General features: G+C 37.7%; 1 protein-coding gene across 10 annotated transcripts in view; it reads left to right on the top strand.

The window, feature by feature from the left end:
* LOC146760789 (uncharacterized) overlaps nucleotides 1-25,438 on the top strand; it is a 207,806-nt gene extending 182,368 nt beyond the window's left edge. For 5 of the 10 annotated variants that reach the window (XR_014947269.1, XR_014947268.1, XR_014947267.1 and 2 more), the window contains 3 exons: nucleotides 17,593-17,668; nucleotides 21,922-22,024; nucleotides 22,729-25,438. Coding sequence is in view for 2 of the 10 variants with exons in the window: in XM_085550584.1 (XP_085406710.1) it covers nucleotides 17,580-17,668; nucleotides 21,874-22,024; nucleotides 22,729-22,873 (385 nt within the window). In the remaining 8 variants the exon portion in view is untranslated. Of the gene's footprint in view, nucleotides 1-9,627; nucleotides 16,590-17,579; nucleotides 17,669-21,873; nucleotides 22,025-22,728 lie in introns of those variants that run through there. The other 5 variants (XR_014947273.1, XR_014947272.1, XR_014947266.1 and 2 more) reach the window with 5 other exon arrangements.
* Nucleotides 25,439-27,942: the final 2,504 nt, after the last annotated feature.

Genomic DNA, 27,942 nt, shown 5'->3' with positions numbered 1-27,942 from the left:
AACTCTTTCCATGCAATGTGTGTACAGAATGGTTGCCACAATTGGAGTCTGGCTTCCAGGGAGGCCAGCTTACATCACAGAGTTGGGAATAAACAGCCAAAAGTTCAGTACTATTTAGCAAAACCCAGACCAGGCTAACATGATCTTCAGGCATAGGAAATATGTCTTCTGCACTGCTGTGGAGTACTTTATGAGCTGTCAGTAGATATGGCATGACTTGCATTCCAATTTCCCATGGCTGCACTGTGTCGCCAGAAATATCTTTGTTACTCTTGAGTATGTTCTGTGTTGGTGGATGGGGTGCAGGACAAAGTTGAAATGTCAAGAAATTAATCTGAAATGATGTTCTGGATTTCTTCCACATTGTGGGAATCAGCCTGTACTGCAGGTGGTGGTCCTATAAAACAGTTGTTTTTCACAAATCATTCTGCTTGTTCATTAATTTCATGAACCAGAAGGCCATTTCCCTATAGTCTTTCTTTCTTTCAGGGGCTCTTCAGACCAGTTTCTCCATTTTCCAGTTTGTAAAGAGTTACACCTCACTTATCAACATTTACACAAGGGCACAGTGAAGTCAGCGGGTGTTTTGGATCCACAAGCTTAGAAGGGAAACAAAATCTGTCAGAAGCATGAAGAACTTCAGCTATTTCTCATGTGAAAGTTAATATCCTTAACTTCAAATTACTAAAAGTGCAAAATTACTTCATTTTTAAGACTTTATTAAACAGGCTATAAACCAACAGATTAGTTCTGCAGTTGGCTGCAGAGCTCGCGTCATGAGCAGAGTTTGTCTCACGTACGAAACAGATGCAACTTCACAGGTTAGAATTTCCAAACAAGGTACCAAACTGAGAGCTCCAGGAAAGGCTTGTTAAAATAGTTAAAAAAAAAATAGTATTTTATTATTTTTATTTTTTCGAGATGAAGGATGTAAAGCTACCAACATCTATTTTTGCATTCTGTCTGAAAAAAAGAAAAAAAAAACAAACAAAAAACAACACAAAAACACAAAACCTGTCTCATTTTTGTTTTCTGAGAAACTTATTTAGAAAAGAGGTGCTATTCGAGGAGGCCCACCAGACCAACGGCTAGATTTTGGACTTGGGACTTTGGCTAAGTACCTTGTCCACTGAACTACAGAACAAGACTTTCCCATAATCTCTCCTCCACAATCATTAGTGTTCATGTAAATAATTAAGTGTTGATGGAAGAGGGGGGAGAAAAAGAGACATTCAGTCTAGATGCATCTAGGAAGTGTGAGAACCTATTTGAGCCCTTTTCCAAACCTTTCAGACCACTAGGTTCTGGATATTCCAGGGAGACATTTTTTTTCCCCCTCTTCTAATTGCACCCTGGCTCTGGGATGGTTTCAAATTCAAAACAGTATATTTCTATGGGTCACTTTTCACAGAATTTGCTGCATTAGCAAAATCTGAACTTTTCCAAAGGAGCCTCTACCAGAGCACGTTTCAGCCGATGTTCTCCAGCGGTGCAGTCTGTGTGCGTGCTAACAATCCCCGCTGCCTGTTCTCACTGGCAAGGAGTTAGAACAACTTTTGACCCCAAGTTTGCTGGAAGGTATGAGTTAGATGATCATCTTTGGTTCCTACTTTTCCTACAAACAAGGTTGAACCAATAGCTTATAAATTCAGATTATTCAGCAGGGAGCAGATACTTGGAAATGAGAAATGATAGATGAGATGGGATATAGAGGAACTTATGTAAAACAAGCTTGATACAACTGCATTCATTCCTGAGAGCCTTTGTATTCTGAGGTGGAGAAAAACAGTACTGGCGCTTAGACAAGAATAAGAGTATGAGGGCACAGCTGACATCCAAAGTTTGAAAAAGGTAGAAAAAACAGCAAGGAAGGAGAGGAATGATTTGAAGACACAGAAGAAAGGATGTTGTAAGTAAGCTAAGGAAATTAAGGATAATTTAAAAAAAAAAAAAAAAAGATGACTGAGTATGAGTGTAAACTGGTTATTTAAGAGACTTGGGCTCACTTCTGCCAGGCATAAACTGCTTCCTCTGCTGCAAAGAGTAAGTCTAAGATATCATATGTTGAGAGCCTAAGGTAGGTTAGAGAAGTTGGAAGGCATATGAAATATAAGTCTCATTTAAGGTTGGGCTAAAATAACTTGGTTATTCAGTCCCTCCCTGCAAAGTAGTATAGTCTTCAGGGAGAAAGGGAAGAAGCCAAGACTACAATAAAAGGAGACTGTCCCCTACTTTTGCCCTCTGCCACCATCCCATCTAACCCCTTCTCTCTGCAAGTGCAAGCGTTTGTGCAGCTAGTCTGTGAAGATGTTTGGGAAACAAATCAGTTTAAAAATACACTTTCAGCTGGGTTACTTTTAGCCTGGATTGGTTTCCTGATCTGGTTCGTTATGCAGCCAACATGGTTAATGGTGTCTGTATCTCACTCCATGGTTGTAGTCTCTGCCTTCTGCGATTTGCATTAGTCTTGCAGCTGCTGCACGTGTATGCTGTAGGACTCTCAGACCTCACTAAGGAACACTGTGCTATGGAAAGAGAGGGCTGGGTCTTCCATGTGGGGAAATATCACAGTATTCAACTGGAAATATTTTACTGGAAATGTTTCTATTGCTTTCATTCAGACTAAGCTTACACTTCACAAAATATCTTGGTGACTAAAATATGCATCATAAAAATATGCATGCTAATTTCAGAGTTTTCTATCATTTCACGAGTACTATAAATCTGCTCATTATCATATAACATGGCCTTTTAACAAGCTGTTTCATTCTGATCTGGTACTATCACAAGTCCATTCTGTCCTGAAGGATGACCTTTCTGATATGGGCCTTTGTAACTGTAAGAGGAGAGGTTTGAAATTAAAGGGTATGAAGACCATAATTTTTATTGTATCTGAAACAGCCAATTACACTCACCTCATTACCACTCAATTCTCTACTTTTTTCAGTCCTGCTGTCAGCCTGACTGCACAGCTGCACTACCTCAAACTTAATGGTATCCTAATCATATGATTTCACCCATCTCCTCGTCACCTTCTGCTTCTCCCTCATCACAGATGAATACATGCTTCATCTGTTCTTCTCAAATCCCATTTTCTGCCTGCCTTCTCTTTCTCTCAGCTCTTCACCTCCCATATGCTCATTCTCTTCCCCTCCCTTACTCCTTAACCTCTTGATCTCCTCTTGTTTGTTGTTTTCACTGTTTTTAGGGTTTTTTTTCTGCTTGCTATACCATATGCTAAGTCTCTCACATCATAAATAAAACACTTTTGACTCCTTGCATCTCTAGCTACTGGCCCATCTGCAGTCACTCTTTCATCTCTAAGCCCTCCGAATGTGCTGTTTACACTTTTTCTTCCTAGAGCTCTTCCAATCTGGCTTCCCTTCTCTGCTCTTAAATGGAACCATTCTTTCCACAACATCTAATGGCATCTATTCTGCCAGATCTCAGACTCCCACTATAACCATAACTTCTCCTGGCCCCTCTGTTTCTTTACCTCTTGAAATCTCCCTGGGATTCCTCAGGATTGGCTTTCCTTGACTAATTCTCTTACCTATTCATTTCTCTAATGTATCCTCTGGAGGATTCTCTTGCTTTCAGTGAGGTAAGAAAATGCTTCTAACTTTGTGAAACTGCAACAAGAACATGAAACTCTCATGTCATCTCTTTACTGAAGATTCACTGGTCTAGTAATATATCCCTCTTCTGTCTCCTTTTGTCCTAATAAACTTTTCATTTGATGCCTTGCAACTGCGCAAATCTAGTTTGTCTCTCTCAGTATCTTTGGACTTCAGTGTGATTGAAGTCTCTAAACCAAATATCATCTATATCTTCCAAACTGTTTCTAAATTTTACTCACATAGCATCTCCAACACACTGTTCTTCCTAGCCATGCAGACTGCAGACCTCCTCAGTCTTCTTTCTTCCTGACATTTAAATTCTGCAGTATCCTTTCCCCTGCAACTATTAGGATGTGCCTGCTCCCATTATGTTTATTCAGGAGTAGCAGCAAGAGAATATCTCTGCTTCATAGTGTAGGGGGATTTCATGTACCTCTTAATATAACTCTTCCTTGAAGCCTTTTTATTGCATCCTTCTTTATTAAATAGAAGAACTGCCTACTTTTGGAGGCAAGGGTCTTAACACCTACTTCCATTTGCCCCATAGTATTACCTCCCACTGTCCCCTTCTGAATTCCCAAACAAAGTTCCCTGCATTTCTGGCTGCCAAATTTAGAGAGAACTTCCTGTAAAGTATCTGTAAAGCTGTCTCATTATTTTGCTTCAAATCCTGCTTTAAAATTCCTTTCCTCTAGGGAGGATTTAGGCAGCTTAATGTGAAGATACTAATATATCAGTTTTTCTTCCTTTTTGGTTTTATCCGTTGCTTATCCTGCATAAGGGGAAAAAAAATCTCAGATCATTTCACTTCTTTAGTTCCCTTTGTAAGCACTACATTTTTATTATAATTAGAACATCTAAGAGACAAAAGGAACAGAAATCCCAACAAAGCAGTCACCAGTGCACAGTAAAACTACTACTAGGTGATTCTCACAGTGCCTGAAGCTGTTTTTCTTGCATATATGTATGAGACAGGAAAGGCAAATATTCTGTATCTTTCTACCTGAAATTCTTTAAAAGAGAGAAGGTTAATGAATGACAAGATGGATGTTGTCATATAGGTAGTGTCAACATCTGGAGTTCTATTTTTCTCAAAATGGAATATATTCATTTATGTTTGTATAGATATCTACATGAGGATATATATAGCTTACTGGATATTCTGCTTGGCTGGTAGTATGTGTTGAACTTTTGATGTACTCTGTAAAAGGTGGAAAAGTACTTAGAGTAGTTAAAGTGGTGTTGACTGATTGGTGAGTTGTTCTTAGTAAAAGGAGATAGTCTTGTATTCTGCCAAGCAGAGTTATCCTTTGTGTGGGGCAAGCATTTTGAACTGCTGTTTTTTTTTCACTTGGTGTGTGGTCATCCTGAAATGCTTTAGGAATGTCTCGTTTTCTTCTTCTAAAGCAGATTTGTTTTTTTTTCCTTCTTTCTCTCTTATTTTCCGTTTTGTTGGATAGATCACTTTCCTAGTACAGAGCTGTTGTATTGTGGATTATAAATTTTTAAAAGTATTATGTGTTTGAGCAGGATAGGGCCAGATCCTCAGTTGTTACGAATTTCTAAGGCTGTTTTGTGTATGAAGCTTCTTTGAAGCTGTTTTCCGTAGTATGTAAGTATTTCATGTAAATTAAAGGCAGGTAGTGAGTTATTATTTAAATTATTAATATTTATAGAATAGTTTTGTTTTTGTTTTTGAAATTCCATTGATCTTCACAGACCTCCACCTGAGATTAATGTCGTCTCAGTTCCAGCTTATCACAAAAATGTTCCTTGAGCTTTTCAGAATATCATATGTGTTAGACTATACACACACAGTCAAACGAGCATACACTTGGTACTAGAACTGCATCTGAAGATAAGTATTCTAGAAATCTGGTTTAAACTTGAGTTTGGGAATAGTCATGCCAAACTGCCAGATTTGAATGCCATTTCTTATTTGTGTTTATGACTTGGTTGCCTTGCCATCACATCTGAGAGTACTGTGCTAGACAGATTGTACTGTACATAGATTGAGACAAATTAGAAAGCTCTTTATTTGCATCCTAAATGAATAATCATAGAATTCAATGCTGCAAGATGCAATGCAATGGTGGCATCATTTCCAAGAGCAGAAGCTGAATCTGTCACTGCTGGAAATGACTGACATTCTGAAAATCACATTCAAAGTGGAATAGATATAAATAAGTATTGTTAGGTTGATGAGAATGCCAAAGAACCTACTGTATAGGAAATAAATTAAATCAGTTTTTTATGCTTATCTTAGAAAGATGGATGCTGAAAGTGAGATTGAGTATTACTTTGCCAGTACTCATTGTAAGAAGATATTTTAGGCTATTTTAACACAGGATAATATGCTATTCTTGACTGTATTTCAGCTGGGGTGGACCAGAAGTTCCTAGCAATAAGACTTTTCAGATACAGGAAATAGGAAGCAAAAGATCACAGCATATGTCCAAGCCCTATTTAATTTCATGATGGGGCCTGTTACTGTCCTGGAAAAGATGGTGGCCCAAGTTGCTTTTACAGCGGTCAGGGGAATGTGATGTTCCAAAATGTTTCTTCCTATCCTGTATCCCTATAACAATTTCTGACATGTGAAACTGTAGATTCTTGATCTATAATTTAAAATAAATATTTAACAGTATTCACTTTGTCTTTACTTTCTAGGCAAAAGGCAATCTAGTAAACCTTCTAATTTTGGAGGCTGATGGCCAGGTCAATGACCATACAGAGCAATGGTGGCAACCTCAAACGTGGTTAGGAGAGTTATTACTGAAAACTGAATCTCTACATGAGCCTAAGAAATAAGTGCTAACTGACTCTAAAAACTAGAGGACAACTCTCTGAATACCACCGCAAATACCACTGGCAAGAGACATGTCTCCAAGCTGTCTTCAGACTCCAGAGTAAATAAATAAAATATTTCAGAGAGAAGAGGCCTGTATACGTTGGCAGCAGTGCTTGACTTTGTGTGTAAAACCAAGCACGATTCGAACTTCCACTAGGTAGACACCAACACAAGAAACTCATTTAAACTGGTCAAATTCTAACAAACATTTTCTGTGAAATTTTGGTGAGCTGTAGTTTGCCAGAAGTTTTTCCAGGAATTAACAACCTCCAAAGACTGCAAACACTTTTTCTTCTGAACATCTCTGCCCAGAATCTTTCTCCAAAACTCATAAAGCAAGAACTTGAGAAAACCTGCCTGAAAAGCAGTCTGCTTTGTAAAAATATAGTAGGATCTCACTAGTCTTTGAAGCAAGGGAGAACCAAAATAAAGGCAGTGAAGACATTACCCTCGCTCTGTTTCCAGATACTATGGGAGAAAATGAATAAGTTTCAAGCATAATGCTGGGGGTTGGTCCTTTATCAATTCACCTACTTTCTACTTCAAACATTCTGATTTCTCTGCACAAAAGTTGTAAGTGGTTGATCTTGGCTCATCTCTGATTAGGTATGCTCCTTTGGGGCTCTTCCTATTCCATGTCCCCACTGTCAATCCTTGGTAATCAAGCTGTCAATCCTTGGTAATCAAGCTTTGGCTTATACAAGTGCCAATCCACCCCTAAAAAGCAAACAACTACATTAAGAATGAGGTAGCATTACTCTGTGATCACAGTTATCATGTTACCTTACACTTTCAGCAGCTCAGTTATCTCTTTGGAGTAGTTAAAATGTTCTATTGGCCCATTGACTCAGTGGTATGATGTTTGTTCTCTTCTAGCATGCTTAATGGACTAATATCAGTGAACATTTATTCCTGGTAAAGATACTCTTGCCAAGATTTTAGATCTTTGGTGACAATCAGCTCTGTACAGAAGTTAGGGTTTTGTTGTTGTTTGTTTGTTTAATGTGAGAAGAAATAATCATTATTTTTAACTCTGAAGAGATTTTAACTTCAGACATTGCCAGTGCACATCCCAGAGAGGACAAGGGCAGTAAGAAATGTGATGACATTTGGTTACAGAATTTTGAATTGAATGAGATTTAAATATGTTTTTAGTACAAACAAAACAAGAAGCATGCATTATTGGAGGATACTCTTTTACCAAAAGTTCAAAAATTTCATGAGCACAGAAACATTATGTATAAGTAAAAAATCTTAAAAGGCAATTGTGTAAGGTAAGATGATAATTTCCATCTATACAGTTATTCATGTTCTCTTGCCTTTTAGGACCCTATAGCTTAATTGTCATCCCTTATCACTTGAACTCTGAGGTACTTTGATCATACTTACTTTCACAGGGCTTACTGAAGAGTGGTTAATTCTGTGGTACATGAAATTTGCACAATACTTCTTTTTTCTTAATGGAACACATTGTTAGTATTTTGCAAGCAATCCACAAGTTATTACTTCACGTTTGGTTTTAAAGTACAGTTTGGAAAATCAAAACAAGTTTTGACTACGCATTAATCATACAGAGAAAAAATTCAATACAAAATAAAATAGTGTAGCTTCCCAGGGGGAATGTTTAATCAGTTTCAAGTGTTTTTAAAAAGAATGAGAAATGATGCAGAGCCTTTTACAGAAAGTGTTAAATCAGTTAATAATTTTTTAGACTGCATCTGCGTAGTTATAGATAATTTAAACCAGCTTTCAAAGTAAGACAGAGTAGAATGTGGCATGAACAGAAAGAAGGTTCTGTTTTTACTTCCTTTCTTTCCTCTTTGCCTGTCACACATACTTGTATCTCACTTTGATCTATCAACAAATCATGTATGACAGTAGTCTTTACCTGTTGGTTACCAACAACTATTTGATATTGGTCATGGTCACAGGAAAATCAGAAGTAAAATCTAGTAAATAAATCTAGTTGCCAAAAAAAGAAAGAATATATTTTATACTTCAGTATATTTTTTCTTGTTACTGTTATTCCTGTTCTGCCTTCTAATTGGAGCCACAGAGTCTCCTTACTTAGAAGAGGTTCCCAATTATAACCAGCGCACGGGCATATTGGCCACTTCATAATATTATTTTTGTTGCATTTAGCTTAAGCTTAGGCCTAAATGCTGTCCTTTTTAGGAAAGAACAAAATTCATGAATCAGTTCTGTATGTAGAGATCTTCATACCTTCTGGACTCTACATCTTGCAGTTACAATGCTTTCAGGCATAATCTTTCCTTCTGCTAGATTCCTGAGTTCATTACAAATCATAGGCAGTCCATCAGTCCATATGTTACTGAATACTATGTCTCAGTTTATACATTTCCTTGGACAGGGAGGCCTTCATTGTTACTGAATTATACTACGTCAAGCATATTGTGGCTTCAGCCCCTTTGAGTTGTTGTGTTGGTCTAAGAACTTTATCTCTGCTGTCATGTAACAGTGGCTCGAATCTAATACTGCATATCAGACATTCTGAAAGGGGAGATGCAACAGTCATGAACATTTCTGAAGCACAGAATACTAGTCACTTCACACCAGACTTCATCTATAGATTGTGTTCTGCACCAAAACTCACTTGATAGATAAGGAAAACATGCAAATTCCGGAATAAATTTGTCCAAATTCCCAGGAAGCTTGGTATCCTACCAGGAAGCTTTGTCCCTACATTGTCTCCACCCACAATTCTATTCTGTTCTATACCAGGTGACAAGTCAAAGCTCGTCCTTACCTTCTTTTTCTCATGGACAGAGCAATATAATCTTCATTTGAGACTTTTTTCCATATTCCTTCATTTCCATGACCTACTTCTGAAAGTAATCCTCAATTTCTTGGAGACTGCAATTCTCACTAAATTTTAATTAATGAAAGACTGCTGAAAGCCAGCCACAGAATTCATCCGTGAGATGACTACGCACATACTAGACTTAAGAGGGTCCATATATGCATCTATAGCACCTTGTCAATGACAGTGGTAGTGAAAATGTCTTTTGTTTCTCTCCATCAGTGTATTTTGTGTAAATGCATAGTTTCTATCATTTAGTCACAATGTTGAAGTTTCTCATTCACATGTCTTTGTGGTAAATAATTATCAGGAAAAAAATAACTGTCAAAAACAAAACATTGAAATTACAGGTAAAAATTGGTATAGATGCCAGCAAATACCTTCTAAATGGAATTTAGGATATCACATGCCCTCAAATGTAAAAATTACAAGACTAATTTGACTAATTGAACCAAAGGATTTTCCATCAAACAACTTTGTACCAGGGATCTAAACAGTCTCAGGGAGTTATGAAAGTGACGGACAGGGCTTGATCAGCTTAGCACCAGAACACATCACATTGGCCACATATTTCATCACCTTGTTGATCAAAGAAAAGCATTCATTTATTTGACATAGCTTTCCCACAAGAAGCGCAGTTAACAGAAAAGCAGCCCAAATCCTTAACCAAACATCCACAAGCAAAAAAGATAGGACAAAACTCTCAACATTTTGTTTCACCTGAAATCTCTTTTCTTTACTCCTTTGATGTCTGTGTCTCTCTTTGACAATCTAGCCTCTTTGTCTCTCACTCTCTCATACTTAGATTTAGTTGAGTTTATTCCACCTATTGGTCTCACCTGGAATTTTTGTAGAGATTTACATGGGATTTTCATAGTCAGTTGCATAGTATTATATAGGATTTAATGGCCAGTTGACCATTGTGCTGTATCTCCCAAGTCTCTGAAGAGTTAAGAGCTCTGGCGTTGACTGTAGCACAAAGGGAAGGCTAGCCACAGATTCCAGCATTGCTTTTTATTATGTTGCAGCTGTACTGCACTCAATTCTACTTGGAAAAATTCCTGAACAAGAATCTATTCCCCTCACTTCACTTTTGGAATATGTACTGTTTTGGTTTTTGGCTCATCTTTGAAGCAATGTTCTTTTTGTCAGTATTGAAGGAATGAAGGGTATATTTAAAGTACAAACTATTGGGATGTGTTTGGTGATTTTGATTTAGGATGTAGGAATAAGGTTCTCAAGGGCTGGAAAATCTGAATTCTAAAAATAATGACCATCTAAATTTTGGTGGAGGTATTATTATTGCATTGACTCATATGGTCTCTACTTGGTTACATTTCTACTTAGGAATGGGGCATTCATTTACGATGCAACAATATTTATAGCAGTTATAAGCCATAAGCACTTTCTTCCAGTGGTTATTTAAATAATGTTAATAAAATTCATATATAGCACAGTGTATTAACTCTCACGCCTAGAAAGCACATTAGCCAGAATTTAACTTAATACAATTCTTAAAGATGGATACAAAGTCAGTTGTGCAATTTTTAGGTGGGTATAAATCCAGAGTAAATTTTGTATATGTGTAGATCACCTTTCTCTACGTTTACATTTTTCCAAAATACAACTCTTGATTCCTGTCTCCTCTGTGAAGCCTTAACAGGGCTAAACCTTGAGAAATACAGCACAGTTTCTCCATAGAATATCCACAGTGTACTTAGTTATCCCATCAAATTCTAACTGTATGAGCTCCACAGACTCAGGAATTGCACTGCAGCAGGGTTGGAATTGGATCTAAATATTTTCTTTGTAAAAATAGCAACCTGGAGAGAAATCAGCAACCCAACTCAGTTATAGGCTAACATTACCAATTTATTCATTGCCTACAGGCATTTATACATATGTAATGGTTTGCTTCACTGCAGTGTAAAGGTAATCCATAAAGCAGAACACAAAATTTTTCAAAGAAGTTGGCCAAGTTCTGCTCTTTATTCGTATTGTAGGCTACAATTATGAAGTTGGAAAGTAAAATTTTTTACATAATATGAAAAGAAAGTTGTCTCAAAAGTAAAAAAAGCCCAAGGAAACAAAGCTCATTCTTCATCAGGATAAAGTAAGGACCAATCTTGACTGTAAGGTGGAAAGATGTTCCAGACTTCATTAGAAACTACCAGCTTTCACAATTAGGGATTTTTTTAATTTTTTTTTTTACTGATACCAGCTGAGTTCCATAGCAGCAGACAGTGAGAATCTCTGCAGTTGGAGAAAAGGAATCAGACTTTTTATGATAGGCTACAGGATTTTCATATCTGTGCATAAGAACAAGGAGTAGATACTGACCAGTGACATTCAGTGGTATGTGTTTTAAAAGTAAACTTTCAGCTTTAACCTTGTATTGAGTCAACTGACAACTCACAGCCACTGTAACACCTGGACACATTATAATAAGTTCTCTACAGTGAGCTACGCGATGTCAATCTCTTAACCACATTTATTTTAAATGAAGTATTTTGGTTTGCAAGCACAGTTGCAGAGTTTCCAAAATAAATCCATTTTCTTCCCTTTCTCTACTTAAGCCATTAGTTTGTATTCTCTTCACTTAATTATGTTGTTGCTTTTCCAGGAAAACAGAACATTTTATCTCTCACTAAATCAGAAAAGTAAGAATTTCTTACTGCATCCCTAATCTGACCAGTGCTGCTAAATTGGTCAATTTATGTACCTTCTTGCCCTCTTAAGCACAGTTTCTCTCCAGAAACAAGACTTTTTATAGCAAAAGAGCTTGAAGTAAATGGTTCATTCCACTATCCTGCCTGATAAGATTTTGGATTGCGTACATTTAAAATATTCTTTTATTGCCCCATAATAGATTTTAGACAAATGCATTTGTTTTTGTAGTGATCAAAGAGATATGGATACGTTTGTCATCAGTTACAGATCTGGACGCAATACAAGGAAAGGAGAGCTCCCTGATGCATTTGGCATGAAGCTGTTTCCACCCATTTATGGATAGTCAACTAGTTTACAGCAAAAGGGACCTAGTCTGGCAAAAGTGCCATATTCATATACTCAGCTCCATGCCCATGATCAGCAGATGAACTTCCTAAGATCTGCACTCCAGGTACCAAGATAAGAACACATTTCACACTTTGATTTCCTGAAAACTCCACTGAGATTTGATTACCTGTTTGTCCTGATTCTTGTATCAAACCTAAAGTTCAGCAAAAGGTTTGCCACCTGTAGCATGCCTGTGGATGACATGGGCATCAGTTATTTGAATATCTGCAATGGGTGGCAGCATAAGAAAGCCTAAGTTAAGCAATATTTCCTGTGAAAAAGTGAAAAACAGCATTTATGCAAGAGGAAGGAGACTGCATTGCCAGTGCCTACTAGGGGAAGTGAGGAGGATGAATGGACCTACTCCAAGTGCATGTTGGCATTTTTATATTTTTTCCCTCTGTCCTGTGTGAGGATATGAACCAAGGACTCAAGTAAGACTCCTGAGTAACACATTCATTCCATAGTCTGCCTTTGGTAACCCTAATGCTCAACTATTTTTGTTTAGGGTCTCTGGTAGCACTATAATGTAATGCAAAAAAGATTTATGTTAAAATACTGTTTATGTTATAATGTTGGCACAAGAATATTTTGAAAATCACAGCATACACTGGGTCCCAGGGCTCTAGGCATGTTTTTGAATATATTTAAAGAGAGATACATGTCTCAAGCCACATAATGAGTTGGAAAAACTGAATATTTTTCATCTGAATAAGGAGCCAAATTCACAGTATGAGATAGTTATCATATATAAAATTTGACAGAGGCTAAAACATCTACCCATTTACTTATATTCAGAGGTTTTTTGAATTGCATTGTGTATGTCTTGTATGAGTTTCTAATCTATTTTATGTATACATTAAAGAGGAAGTTTAAAAAAAGGGACAGAGAAGGTTCCTTTTTTGTTTATTTCAGGAAATGCATGTCTTTAAAAGTAGGTTTAAATTGGTTCCATTATTCAAAACATTAAAAAAAAAATCTTAATTGCCTTGAGAAATTCTATTCAAAAATGATCAGTAAAATAAACTTCATAGATAATAATATATCACAGCTTTGATACCAAGAAAGCTGTTGTAGACACTGCTTCCAGTTTAAATGCAGATCCTTATGGGCATGACAAAATGCTGCTGGCTCAGAGAAACAGGAGCAACATGTAATATCTGAGGTGGTTTTTTTTTTGTTTGTTTGTTTTTATTTTCCTTAACTTTTTACTTAAGTTCTTAACTGCTATCCTTTTCTTTTTGCTTAAAGTGTTCCTACACTCTGCAGATGTAAAGGGACTTAAGTTCTGAATGGAACATTATATCTGAGTGACAGTATAGTACAGCTTTATTCTGAGAAATATAGTTTCCAGAAGCAGCATAATGGCATAAATGGGCTTATCAGCCTTAGCAGATTCACCATTCTGATTTGGCTTTTGTCCTGACAGAGAAGAAAACAAATACAAAAATTTTTTAATTTCAAGTTTAACCAAGGCAGATATGCTAAACTAACCTAATATTTAATTGCGATACTAGGTTTATTTTATCTGTACTTTCTCTATTTTACCTTGGGGTTCAGCATCTGTACAGGACTTGTAAGGCTGGTAAGAAGCTGGTTTGCAGAAGAATCACAATAGTTACATGTGAAAACTTAACTATTAAAAAGGCAGGAGCCGAACAGTTTGGAGTCTTATCTTTCATAAAGGTGTCCATTTGGTTACTCTATTTGGATAAATATTAGCTATATGCAAAGAAATTAAAGAATAGAAGGACCTTGTGGGCCTGCAGAAATGAGAAGAAACTGAAAAACCTAAAGAAACAGTAATAATAACATCTGGTAGCAGCTACAAGCTTAACAGAAATGTTGTTGAAAAAGACATAGCAGTATCTGCCCAGTACAAGTGGACTACGTGCTGTCAATACAAAAACAGTTACTAAAAAGATAAATGTACAGTGGTGCACTGGGAATTTGCAATGAGTTAGATGTGAGATGTACCAAAGTCATTGACAAAACATCTGTGGAAGCCTTAGTTTGAGTGCTGTGTTCAATTCTGGAGTAATATGTTCATGAAAAAGGAAATAATGTAGGGTTATTATGATTATTGGAGGAATAGAAATCCTGTTTTATAGCAGAGCTTTTTTCTTGTACAGAAATACAAAAGCATGTAAACGGACAATTTAAACTTAAAATATGTTGGAAAAAGAAAAAAAAAGTATATTAAAAAAAAAAAGATAGAATTCTGCATTATACACTTAGATTTGAAATCACGAGAGAAAAGCCTCACCAACACAGGAAAGAAGTTCTGCCACAGTATAGCTGAAAGAAAAACCTAACTTGTAGATCTTGATATCTTTTGTAAACCTATTTCATGATGTGCTGGCCTGCAATAAATAAGGATGGGATAGTGACCTAAGACATCTGGCGATCTCTCCCACGTGAAACAAACCGGCAAGACATTGCCACACTATTCTGGGTAAACAGTAGAAGGAAATTTCTGACTGGACAATTAGTAAATTGTAAATAGGTTATTTCTAAAAGCTGTCAAGACCCAAATAAGCAACTGAAAAGAGAAAGAATCTTAGGAAAAAGAAGTTGCTTGGAGTAGTCCTGTACTAATCCCCTCTCACCAAAGCTCCTAAGTAGAATGATTAAAACCAGGTGCAAGCGTAATGAGCTGCAAATGGCCCAACTGGTATCTGCCCTTCATGAGTTTATGGCTTAAGGAATGGAGAAATAGTTTCTTCCTGGCCCATCCTGTAGAGATGCAACTAGGGGAATCACTGAGTGGATGCAAGGTTGTGGTCAGAGAAAACCAATGGGCCATGTGGGGATGGGAATAAACAATTTTATAATTGAATTTTAAAATCTATATACTTTCTTCACTGAGACAAATTTTCTAGTTCTCTGCAGCCCAGCAGAATTGCTTGAATGTCTCACTAAACTTAAAAACTTGCCAGCAATTTGAAATATGTGCGCTTGGATAAAGGCACGAGACTTTCCTTCTGGTTATGGTAATCACGCTTGAATCTCTGACAGTCACCTCTCTTACATCACTAAATCCACTTGAGAGGGAAATATGTATCTTTCCATTTCAATAGAGATAGGTTGCCAGATACTCCCAACAGCAAATTATACAACAGCTTTCCTAATTATGAAAGTTGTTAGTTTTGGCAATGACAACAGAAATTTATTCATTACAGTTGGGAAGGATTCCATATTTTCCATTTTAGGACAATTCTCACATTATTGTCTTGTTGTTGTCATTGTGAATCAGGTCAAAAAGTGGAAAGAAAAACAGCATGCTATCATAACCTTGACATCTTATTTACTGCAAACAAGACATTCCTGTTGAAGGATCTTTCTGTGTTTTAATTGGGCATTTCCTGATAAACTGCGTTTCAGCAGAAACACCAGTCAGTTTGTGTCCATATCATACATAAATAACAAGTTGTACTTATAAGAAAAATAAGACATAAGACTTAATTCCTGTCATTTCATATTTGATTTGTTTTCTTATCTTCTTCTTTCCTTCTCTTCCCTGATAAGTTGCTGTTATTCCTGTTAATGTCAAATTAATAGTTGAATTTTAAAATATAACTCACACTTTAAGTATGCTAATACTATGTCATCTGCACCGAGTATACAGCTGAGAATACTGACTTTTTGTGTGCTTTTGCTGAGTTGGAGTTTTTGTTGGGGAAAGTGAGAATTTAAGACAATTTTAGCTAGGGACAGGACATATGGAAAGTCTTTGTAAGCTCCTTCATAAAGAGGACAGATGTTCTGTGTAACTATGTTTGCAGAGTCGTGCAGATGCTGTTGTACACTTATTGTAACAGTGAGAGTAATACTGTGAAGCACAGGGACACACCTGAAGATCTGACAGTTTAACAGAGGAAACAGAATCTGTAGAAAGAGGAGTAGAAGCCTCATTCCACTGAAGATCAGGGCAAAAAAATAACATTGACTTTAAAAGACTGAGTATGCTACCTTAAAGCACCTTTTAGAATGCATTATTTCTTTTTTTTGTTAAGACTAAGTATTAAGACTTAAAAGCTTTTACTTTGATAAGTCCAGATGTTACTTCAGCTTGTTTCACTGACATTGTGGTGGGTCATTGGCGTTTAGCAACGCAGCCGGTCACTGACATCACCGCCCAACTATCTCAAACCAGAACCGAGTCAGCTCCAAAAAAGCTCCCATATGCTTTTCAGATATGCCTCCAAAATATCAGAGAGGAACAGAATATGACCATTAGGTAAATATTTTGATCTGTGTACTTTTTTTTCTGCTCAGACTATCCATCCAAATTCCAGTTAATTTTGTATTTGAGCAGGCAGGAAAAAGGAAATTTAAAGTTTTTATTTTCTTCTTCAACCAACAGAACAATGAAAACATTATGTAATATTGAAGGGCTTTTTACAGCTCATTATTATTCCTGTCCAAAGAGTTTGCTTTATGAATTTTCTGCCTATTTTTTTTTAGAATATGTTAACATGTCTGGTTGGATTCCTGTTCCTCTCCTCTTTTTACTGTCTTTCTTCTGAGTGAAGATCAGTACATTTGACATATGCTTATACTTACTAGAATTATTCTGCCTTTTAATTATTTTAATTATTCTGCAATTAAATCCTGGTGCTTTAAGTTTATCAACAGATTGCATTTTACTTATCATACTGTAATCAGGAAATTCATAGATTCTACTAAATGTTAAATGTGGGGTAAGATATCTTAACAAGCCATTATCCATTGATGATAATGATCTGTTATGCGTTTTGCTTTTCAGAATGCTTATGCTGTTTACGAAATTTTACTTGATTGCATGAAATTCATACAAAAGTATGCTTTTGTACTTTGAATAGATAATAAACTCTTTTGCATGCAAGCAGGGTGTGTAACTGCCAGTTAAACCAGTGGTGGAGCCCACAAAATAGGGACACTAATATATTTCATCGAGCTTGCTTATTTTCTTGCTCAACATGTAGCTTGAGCATCACATGTTGCTCACAGTATCTGTGAGATTTCTCATTTCTCTTAAAGCATGGTAAATAACATCTCTTAAAAATTTATCTGGAAGATAAAGGAAAAATAATTAAAAAATAACACTGTTAACATATTTTGAGAAGGCTATCCATTACAGATACTGTGCTTCACTTCTTTGCATTAGTCCAAATTTAGAGTAATAAGAGCTGAATGTCACCTATTTTATCTGTGATGTGATCGTGCAAATAATTTTTCATGATTGTAGGATCTTCTTGCAGGGGTGTCCATCTCTCTTCAGAAATTGTAAGTGCATGGTTATCGGTACAGAATATGTTGCCCATAGGCATATTGGAGGTAGGTTTTTATTTCTTGAACTGTATTGAGAAACACCAATGTCTTTAAATATCAAATAAGGGTGTTGGAATAGGCTAGAATGATTCACCTTTAAGAAATCTATATACTATTTTAGTCCTATAGTCAATTTAGAGGGAGATACTCTACTCACAAAATATAATTCCTATATGGTAATTTCTCTTTAGCGGTTAATGTACTTTTTCTTTATACGTTGTAGAGTGCAGAACATACGTACACTGTATCTAGACTATTTTAAACTATTTTTCTTTCTTTTCCATTCTGACTCATGCCACTCTCACCTCAGCGGTCAACATCATTGCTCTTTGTGGAGTTTAAAGCAAAATTTTCACTTAGTTTAGCCTCACAGAAAAGGAATTCTTCAGTTTTATTTATTATCACCAAATATTGACATTTTTCTTTCCTTGCACACTTTATATAGGCAAATATTTTTCTAGAAGTTCAGGAATACTTCATAAGCCTCAATTTGTGTCCTTTTTTCATCTGCAACTCCCCCACTATTGTCCTTGAATGACCACTGCTATTTCTAATTCATTAGAATTCTGTTTCCATTGAGTTCTTCATTTGGTCATACTCTATGGCTTTGCTTAGTAATTAATGTTTCCACACAAAGTTTCAGAATCACAGATTTGTAGGAGTTGGAAGGGACTTCTGTAGATCATCCTACAGTGCCCCTAGAGTAGGTTGCAAAGATGACAGTAGTATTCTCCAAAAATGATGACAGATGGAGATTGACTAAAGATCACTAGAAACAGCAACCTAGGTTAGGAGCCAGCATCTTGTCTTCATTACCCAAGTACAGAGGCATACTGATTTCATTTGGTTTGAGTATTAGGTCTCTGCCTACTTGTAAGGATTGGGGATGAGCAACCTGGGCACATGCTGTATGAACTGGTTACACAAAGAATGGAGAGGCAGTAAAATAAGGAAGGGATTTTTGGCTCTTCACCTTAACAGCTGACCACACCTGAAGGCAATGAGTAATGTAGTTGCTCTCAAATGGATGGTAGCTCTCTGTACCATAAATTAGTAGGCTTTTCCATGTTATCATTTAAGTGTAGCGTGCTTTACTTTTCCTGTTAAGAAATAGCTATTTCTTTAAACCTTTTTTTTCCCCCCTTTTCTTTCTTTTTTCTTTTTCTTCTCTCTCTCTCTCTAAAGTCAGGGTATGTGAGGTTTGTGAGTGAAGAAATCTTGCTCATTCTTGAGTGCCCAAGTGGCTAATTTAGTTTCACAAATTACTGAGAGAGCTCAGCTGGGGTCATTTAGAGCTTGGGTTGTGTTTGCTTTTGTTATGTTTCTGTAGAGCCTCTTGAAATTGACTCCAGAACTTTTTACTGCACCTGGCAAAAAGCTGTGTTTGCTTTCCAATCTCAATCTGGGAAATTAAGGTTTTCCCAAATGAGACTGTTCTCTGTCATAATTCTGCCTTTAGAAATGTTAACGAGAACTCTGTCCCTTCTTGCTGTACTGGCCCATGGCAGATCCCCAGGGCTGCATCAGTATGATCTTGTTAGACCTGAAAGGATTATTTCTTCCACTCTTTGCTGAAAGCCACATCATTAAGATAAAATGCTAACAACTGTTTTTACCAATTTTATCAAATGCTCACTGAACTTATTTTCTGCAATCATGACTATTAGCCCATTGTTTTGTTACAATAACCAGCTTTTCACTCCATGCTAGTCCTAAAGTTCTATTTTGTTGACCAAACTGTGTGCATTTATTTTGTGAATGTTTCAGTTTTATCATTTTAAAAAAATCTGAATAGTTCATCAAAAAGACTATATGCTTCTGTAGTAATACATGTCTAGCTGCCATTCTCATCAATATGAATGATCTCTTTCTGCTGAAAATATTCTGTCTTCTTTTCCTTTGTACATTTCATCCTCATACATACAGTTTGTACCTTGCTCCTGCCAAGACTTTCCCATTTGTCTTCTGAACCTCCTCTGGCTTGCTGAGGTGGTTTAACACCCAAGGGCAGCTAAGCACGACCACACTGTTTTCTTACTCCCCCTCCTCAATGAAACAGGGAGAAAATAAAGCTCATGGGTTGAGATAAGGACAGGTAGATCACTCAACAATTACGGCCATGGGCAAAAAGGGCTTGGCATAGGGGCATCAGTGGAATTTATTCCCTATTGCTAACAGACTAGAGCACTGAGAAACCCATCCATACTCTTCTACCATCTCTCCCAAAGTGGCACAGGGGAACAGGGAATGGGGGCTGCAGTGAGTCCATAATGCTTTGTCTGTGCCATTCCTCCGTGGACACTCTCTGCCCCTGCTCCATGTGGAACCCTCCCATAGGATTTTGTCCTTCCCAAACTGATCCTGCACAGATCCTTCAGGCAATTGACTCAAGAACTGCTCCAATATATGGGTCTGTACCAGGGGAACCATCGTTTGTAAGTGCAGTGCTCCAGCATGTGTCCCTACTGGCAACAGCTCCTCCAGCCCTCCTTTCTCACTGTGGATGCCTCTCCTTGGGATGCAGCCCCAGCCTGTGTGGGCTGTCCGTGGGCTGCAGCCTCCTCCAGGTCACAACCACTGCTGCACCTTGGGGTCCTCCATGCCTGCATGTGAAGATACTTTCTGTGTGGTGCCCACATGCTGCAGGACAGCCTGCTTCACCATGCACCTCTCCTGGGCTGCAGGCAACTTCTGCTCTGCACCTGGAGCACCTCCTGCCCTCATTCTGCACTGACCTTGGGGCCTGCAGGGCTTTTTCTCTCACATTTTCTCACTCCACTCCCTGCTGCTATTATGCAGCAGCAGTCTTTCCTTTTTTTACATCTGCTCTCCTGAAGACACCACCAGCATGTCTCAGCTCTGGCAGCAGTAGGTCTCTTTTGGAGCAGCTGGAGCTGGCTCTGAGCTGACATGGGGCTTTTCTCACAGAGACCACCTCTACATCTCCTGCCACCAAAACCTTGCTACATAAGCTTGTCTTTATGCAGTCCTGCATGGATGCTTCCTTCTATGTCCCCTTACCTTTGTCTCTACTCTCATAAGTTGTTTGTGTCTTCTTCAAACCCTGGATCTTCCCTCATTTCCTTCTTTCTACTTGTGGGACTAACTGCTCTTCTTCACTGTTTCCTTCTGTTTTGAGAAGAAGCCAGTGGGTAACAGATGTGAAGAGTATGGCACTCATGGGCGCCACATACTCACTGGTGGCCCTGAGATCCTCGGCACAAGACACCCACATTGCTAATGTTTATATTGGCCTTTGCAGCACAGCCAGAGGCATTCTCTTGTCCTCTTAACTGGAAGTCCTCTTGCTGGACCTAGGCCAGGACACTGCAAGAGTGAGAGTGGCACAGTTTGATTTTAAAAACAGCCCCATCCATGTGTGTCAAATGATGAAAAGTTGTTTTCATGTTTAAAAGTATTTAAATACATTTTCTTGAAAAATGCAGCTGTAGAATCTGAGAAAAAGTGGTGGAACACAGTTAAGAAAATGACACAAAAAAGATCGTAATCCAAATGCTGTTTATCTGTTCCAATTTCCAAACCAGTTTGTGAGATTAACCAAATAGCCTCTGCAGCCAATAGAATGTCCTCCTTTCTTCTTTTGGTGCAGGTAGCTGTCAAAGATACACGGAGTGTATGTACTGGGCAGCCTGTTCTCTTCCATCCCAGTAACACTAGCTTAATTTTTTTCCTCCATCTTCTTTACACAAAACATATTTTATTTGACAGGATGTTGGAAAAAACACAGATATTTTTCCAGGGAACTAAGCTGGTTCTTTCTACCTTTGTCATTATGTTCTTTTCACCAACATACTCAGCACATTCTGACTTTCAGCTGCTTCTTTTGCTGTTGTATTTTTCTGAAGATGCGGTGCTAAACAGTAAACTAGAAATAGCTGTGGTACAATCTGTTAACTAGATTTGTAGCTACTTATTGCTTCCAAGCACTGGTTTAAAGATAAACATACTGTAACCTCTAAGGTAATTAGGAATAGAGCTTGAAAAGTAAGGCAAACCTACACATAAACTTCTGAGTAAGTTCTTCCTTACTGGCCAAGCATTCAGATAAGAATCCAGGCCAAAAAAATAATTGTTAAACATGTAGTTATTTCTTATGTAAAAATCAAAAATCACCGGATTATATTTTTGGTTCCCCTTTTGATTTGTACCCACTTTTGATCCTTTTTTTTTTTTTTTTTTTTTTTTGAAAGAATGTTGTATTCTGGACCAGTATCCTAAACTTGTTGTTGGGGTTACAGAATCACAGAAGTTTAGGAATTTGAAGAGACTTCTGGAGGTCATCTATTCCAACCCACTGCTATACCAGGTTTCCTGGAGTAAGTTGCACAGGAAAATATTCAGGTGGGTGTTCAATATCTCCAGAGAAGTAGAAACCATGATCTCTGTGGGTAGTGTGTTCCAGGGTTCAACGTATTCTTCCAGGGATCATTATATTCTTGGGTGTAATGCTCAGGGGTGCACTGGAGGGTACTGAAATGGTGATATTTGATGTCATAGCTTTTAAAAGTTCCACATTTCTATTCATGACCTTTCTGTGATTATCAGAGGGTTTGCAAGCATTGTCAAATCAGAGTTGGCCAATATGATGGGAACCCTACGTTACACATTTGTGAATATGTAGAGACTATAATATGCCATTGTGATATCTTACAGCTTTTTCTCAGCAGCTGCAGTGCCAAGCATACTTTGCTCTATACAGAAGAGAACAAAGAAAATGAAAGAGTCACTACTTGTTCATTAACATTTCCTGGAATATCCTTGTTCAGTACAAAGCCATTTCAGATCCCAGAAATCTAGCACTGATTAATAGAATTATTTTTATAACAATTAGCATTAATGATGTCCATGCACAATATTTTTTAGTTAATTAGGTCTTTGGGCATAGCTGATTAGTGTAATCTATCCAGAAAAGTAGCTTATTTGTAAAATTCTCCTGTAGTATGGCTACCATAAGCCATAAATTGTTTCTTCTCTTTCATATATTTGTTAGAATTAACAAATATGCTTCAGATGTTGAATTTATCTTGAGTGCATTTTCTCTTCAGATCACAGAATCACAGAATGACCCGGGTTGGAAGGGACCTCAAGGATCATGTATTTCCAACCCCCCTGCCTGGCAGGGCCACCAAACATACACCTTTACTAGATCAGGTTGCCCAGGGCCCCGTCCAACCTGGCCTTGAAGACTAGAAGATCTTCAGATCTTGAAGACTAGATCTCATTGTTTTAATAAAGTCCTAATAGCAGGAATTTTCACTACCAGAAGGATGAAATGCCTTCCCAGCTTGCACAGTGTGAGCATCACCTTGTTCCTTCTGAAGTCCCATCCTACATCTTGAAGGAATCCCAAAGTGTCAGTGAGCAGGATGAAGAATTTATGTGTGTAAGGAATTAAGGCCTGGGCTCCAGTTGACAGAACTCCTTTATTTGAGACATAAAAGGATTCTCTCATGGCGGACAGTAAATGTTAGTCATAATATGTGATTTTATTAAAACCACTCAAAGGGCATCGGACAAATGGAATAAAGAAGCAAATACAACAATTAGCAACAGATTTACAGACGTTATGTAAATGGACATAAATGCCACAAAACCCCAAATCTCCAATAATTGTAGGAAACTTTAAAGGGTTGGAAACATTTTCCTGGAAATATGACAAACGGATGTTACAGGCCTGGGTGTTGGTGGGCATACCACACTTGCATAGATCATGCAATGTAGCAGTAAATTTGTCATGGTAGTGTGTTTGTGCTACTTGCTGGCATAGCACTAACTCTCCAGCTACACCTGTCAGGCCATCTTGGAGGTTTGTTTCTGGGGAATCTGGAGTATTATTGGGATGGGTGGTTGATGTTTTGAACTCACCATGTCCCACAACTGTCTCTTGGCACTACTGTTCTTTGCTCTCTGACTTCCCCCAGAAATAAGAATGGAGATTTCTTACAAGTATTCCCATTCCACTACTGCATGCTAGCTCAAATTTCATATTAGGTCTTACTTCCCCGAGGTTTGCATGCTATGCTATCTAAATTTTGTTTCATTTTTGGTTTCCTACTCTCAGAAGTCCCTGAAAAGAGGAAAGTTAAAATGTGCTAGTATCATTAAAGAACAACAATAATTCTCTTAGTTCTATCTGTCTTAGCTTTTTCTAACCGTAATGACTAGAGGAAAAAAGGACTCCTCCAGAGTCTTCAGGATAGCAAAGGTAATTTTAGAGATAGACAAAGCTGGAAGATTAGATATGATGAAGCCATAAACATGTATTCCAGCAGCTGTTCATCCAAGGTGGATGTACATCTGGTTAACAGGATCTACCCAATTCATAAATGATCCATATTAAAGCATATAACGAAATACAGGAGAAGATCAAGGAAATACAGGAGCAGACTAATGATAGCTTTTCTTGGAAGAATTTAAGAATAAGTTAGACATATATATTTAAGAAATCAACCAGGTATAAAGCAGTCCAGTTCACTGATGGAGAAATCACTTCAGTGGTCTTGGGATAGAACATCCACCCCTACCTGTTGATCTAATTGCTAACATCACACACAGTATCACAGTATCACAGTATCACAGTATCACATTATCACAGTCTTGTGCAGGTTGGAAGGGACCTTAGAGATCATCGAGTCCAACCCCCGGGAGTCGAGTCTCCTGTGTAGCAGAGCGGCACTTCTACCACTTGCGCCACAGGGGGGATTCGAACCCAGGCCTTCGGTGTTGCAAAGTGGCGTCCCTAACCACTGGTTAGAAATATACAGTATCAGAACATTTGAAATATTCTACTAATTTGAAACTCTGAACTTTTGATATTTTCTGTCACTAATTCTTGGTCTTCTACATTTCCAGTTCTTCCCAGTTTTTACCATGAATCAAAGAAACTCCTCTAAGGCACAGTTGCTCAATTGTGACTCATTATAATGAGACTGCATACTAATAAACCCTCCACACATTTTTAGTCTTTTCTTCCTAACGAATATTCTCCCTTTCATGCTCTCTTCTCATCTCCATACTTGCTACTGTTACCCTTCACTTTTTTAGTCTCCATTGTCTCTATTTTTTTTTTCTCTTGTAAAAAGTCTTTCTCTGTAATAGGTCTGTGTAGCTTTTTAGAGTTGTTTGTTTCAATCCTGCTTATCCAGGATAAAAGAAAATCTGAATTTTTTGACATTTCATTTTCCTCCTTTCATTAAAAAATATTTATGTTGGAAACCAATGTCAAAGATAAGGAGTTGGTATACTGTTCAAACAACGCAGTATGAAAAAGAGCTGTTTGCCAACCTGACTTAAGTTTCTCTACATACCTTAATATGAGATGGATTATACACAACCCAATTTGTGTCAGCCAAGGAATGTAAAGATATACATAGCTGAAGAAAACAGAAAGAGCTTCAAGAGCATTCGGAAATCTAAAAGTGAGGTGGAATCATGGTATCTTCCCCAACAGGCTTCAATACAGCAAGAGGACTTCCAACAGTAGAACAGTTATCTGTGCTTTATAAAATAAGTATTTCCATACCTCTGAGTTTTCAGTGTAAATATTACTGTTAAGCACTGAGGAATAACCTTTTCAATTAGTCTATATCTACATGGCTATATCTACATGTGTGGCGCAAAAGCTGCAAATCCGTGGCATGGTATTATGGTGAAGTCAATTTGTGTTGCTAGGGTGTTGCTCCTCTGTGAACGGTTGTGTGATTATTATCGTTGTCTTTCCATACTGAACCAAGAAATAAAATTGTTATTCATGAATATCCTGTTACAGACTCCATAGCCTGTTTGAAGAATGGTGGCAAAATACAGAGTTACAGCTTTTTAGTATTTTCTAAGTAATATAGTAGATCAAGACGGAAACTCATGATGATGTTGAATCACTGTTGTCAGTAGCTGTTAGCAAATTAAGTCTCTGAGTTGATCAAACCTAAAGTCAATTTCAGAGTAAGGACAATAAGGGAAGAAAAAAACCCAAAACCCCCAGAAATGCCTTTTTTGACATAAATTTTACATTTATGGTCAATTTAGATTTGCAACACAAGCATGGGTTAGAAAATTACCAAAGTTTACAATGGGATCATGTTGCCCATTGCCCTGCAGCCTGTTTTTGGGGAGTTTCAAAGTATGAAACTTAAGCACATTGTCTACAGGCATTAATGGGATTTCTCAGAATTTACAGTGTGCAGCAAGGCCACTTCTTTCATGACAGCGGGATATTTAATTTAACTTCCAGTTCACTCTTATTTTACTGAGATTTTGAGATTTGGCAGAGCACAAATTCGTAACAGCCTAAAGAAAACTTGCTGTCAGGTTAAGGCTCCACAGCCTGAGAAAGTGAGTGTCTTACTTTACTTCTAACTTGCCCAGTTGCCCATTATTAACATTATTTGTTCTTTGGTGTATTCGTAGAATCATATAATCATCGAACGGCCTGAGTTGAAAAGGACCATAATGACCATCTAGTTTCAACCCTCTTGCTGTGTGCAAGTTTGCCAACCTGTTATTACCTATTTTATCACATCAGCAGTGACCATCTGGTCTGATAGCTGCCTTTTGTTACTACTGTGTTTTAAATAATTAATATAAATGTACCTTTCCTGTGTACAGCCATGTAGCCTGCTATATAGAGATCTGAAGATAAAACAGTGCTACCAGTTCATGCCTCTGCAACCAGCACATCAGAAAATATAAAAAACAGCAAGAAACCAGACAGCCAAGGTATAAACCTTAAGCCTTCATAATATTGTAGCTTTGCCAAGCTGAGAGCGGAAGACTCATACGATGATGCCATTCTGACACTCTTTTCCCCCTGTCTTGGTGATAATAGAGCTTGCAAGAGTCAATTCTGGTTGGTTAGTATTGTACTGAAGTATGTGAGACTGGAAAGGATATTAAGGGAGATAATCCTTGTTTACTCTGAGCCTTACAAAAGAAAAAAATAAGTATACAACAAATAGCAGGACTAATGAGGTTTGATTTCCTATGCCTTTGTATATGTCCAATTTTGTCCCATGGATAGAGAGGGAAAAGGAACTGAGCAGATTTTTTTGTTTCATATTAGGTGTGCTCCTTTTTGCATGGCTTATACTTTTATCTTAGTGGCATCTCTTTCTCAGGGACTATATCAAGTATTTGATATTTCAGCGCTCTCTAACCTTATGTCTGTCTCATTTGGTTGAGGTTGAGGTTGAAAAACAGGTTAAAAAGTTACCAGAAATAATGTTTTTTAATGAGATCTCTGATATGTATATGATGGCCCTCCTCTTCATAAACAGTGATGGTCATGTGGAGGACATGATCTCATAATTCTCATGTTCTTAGGAAATACAGCCAAAAATACTACACATTTCCACATGAATAATAGGCTTTGCCCGGGCCGCAGCTGTCACTGGGACAAAAGGGAACAGAACAAAGAGAGCATGGTGGGAATATGGCATGAAACTTCCCCCTGGGCTTGTTTACATAAGCACAATTTGTCCTCTGGTTGCACCGTTATTACAGATGTTCCATAAAATAAATGGGCTTAAAGAAAGGGGTGGAGATTTCTGTTGGGTTCAAAGCATTTGGACACTAGCCATGAGTGCAGAGCTGCAACAGGCTTCATGACAGAGCTAGGCACATCTCAGTCAGCTTGCATCAGCCGTCATCTGTTGTGTCCCCTTTCCAGCTGGCACGTGAAACCTGCAGTGCACAACAGAGCAAAATGGCTGACATAGCCATGTGCTGAACAGGTTGTGGCTGTCTTGCTGGAGTGTGGACATTACATTCATACCCTGTATTTGAGAGTAAACTGGTACGACATTTCTGCATTTCTGTAAACCAGAAATAATCTCACCACACTTAGTCTACCATTAGTATCCAGTGGCACACAAGACAAAAAGGGAAAAACTGCTGGCAGCAGTTTTTTTACCTTTCTGTGAAAAGTAGAAGAAACAAGGCACAGATGAGCTTCCTAGGAGGTACCCGTTTGGTACAAAACAAGTTCAAAGAGAAAAGTGAAGAGCTACATCTTAGTGCCAGTAGTCTTGCTTAGGGTCTTCACAGAGATAAATGATAAGTCAGAGAAGTAAAATTCATTCACAAAATGAAAGTATCAGCTTTTACAGGAGAGTCACAGGCAATTCAACTGTAATAAAAGAGACAGAGTTAACATGCTGTCAGCTAAATCGAAGCACAGAGCCATATAACATATAGTACAAAAGAGTGACTTCCTAATTAGGGTCTTACAGAGGAATGAAGAACATTGTTTAATAATGTAGGCA

This window comes from Coturnix japonica, chromosome 5, assembly GCF_054131305.1.
Source record: "Coturnix japonica strain WE chromosome 5, WE-NBRP24, whole genome shotgun sequence".
In the NCBI taxonomy this organism is placed as follows: domain Eukaryota; kingdom Metazoa; phylum Chordata; class Aves; order Galliformes; family Phasianidae; genus Coturnix; species Coturnix japonica.
The sequence above is the reverse complement of the archived record's forward strand: the minus strand, read 5'-3'. Positions and strand labels throughout refer to the sequence as shown.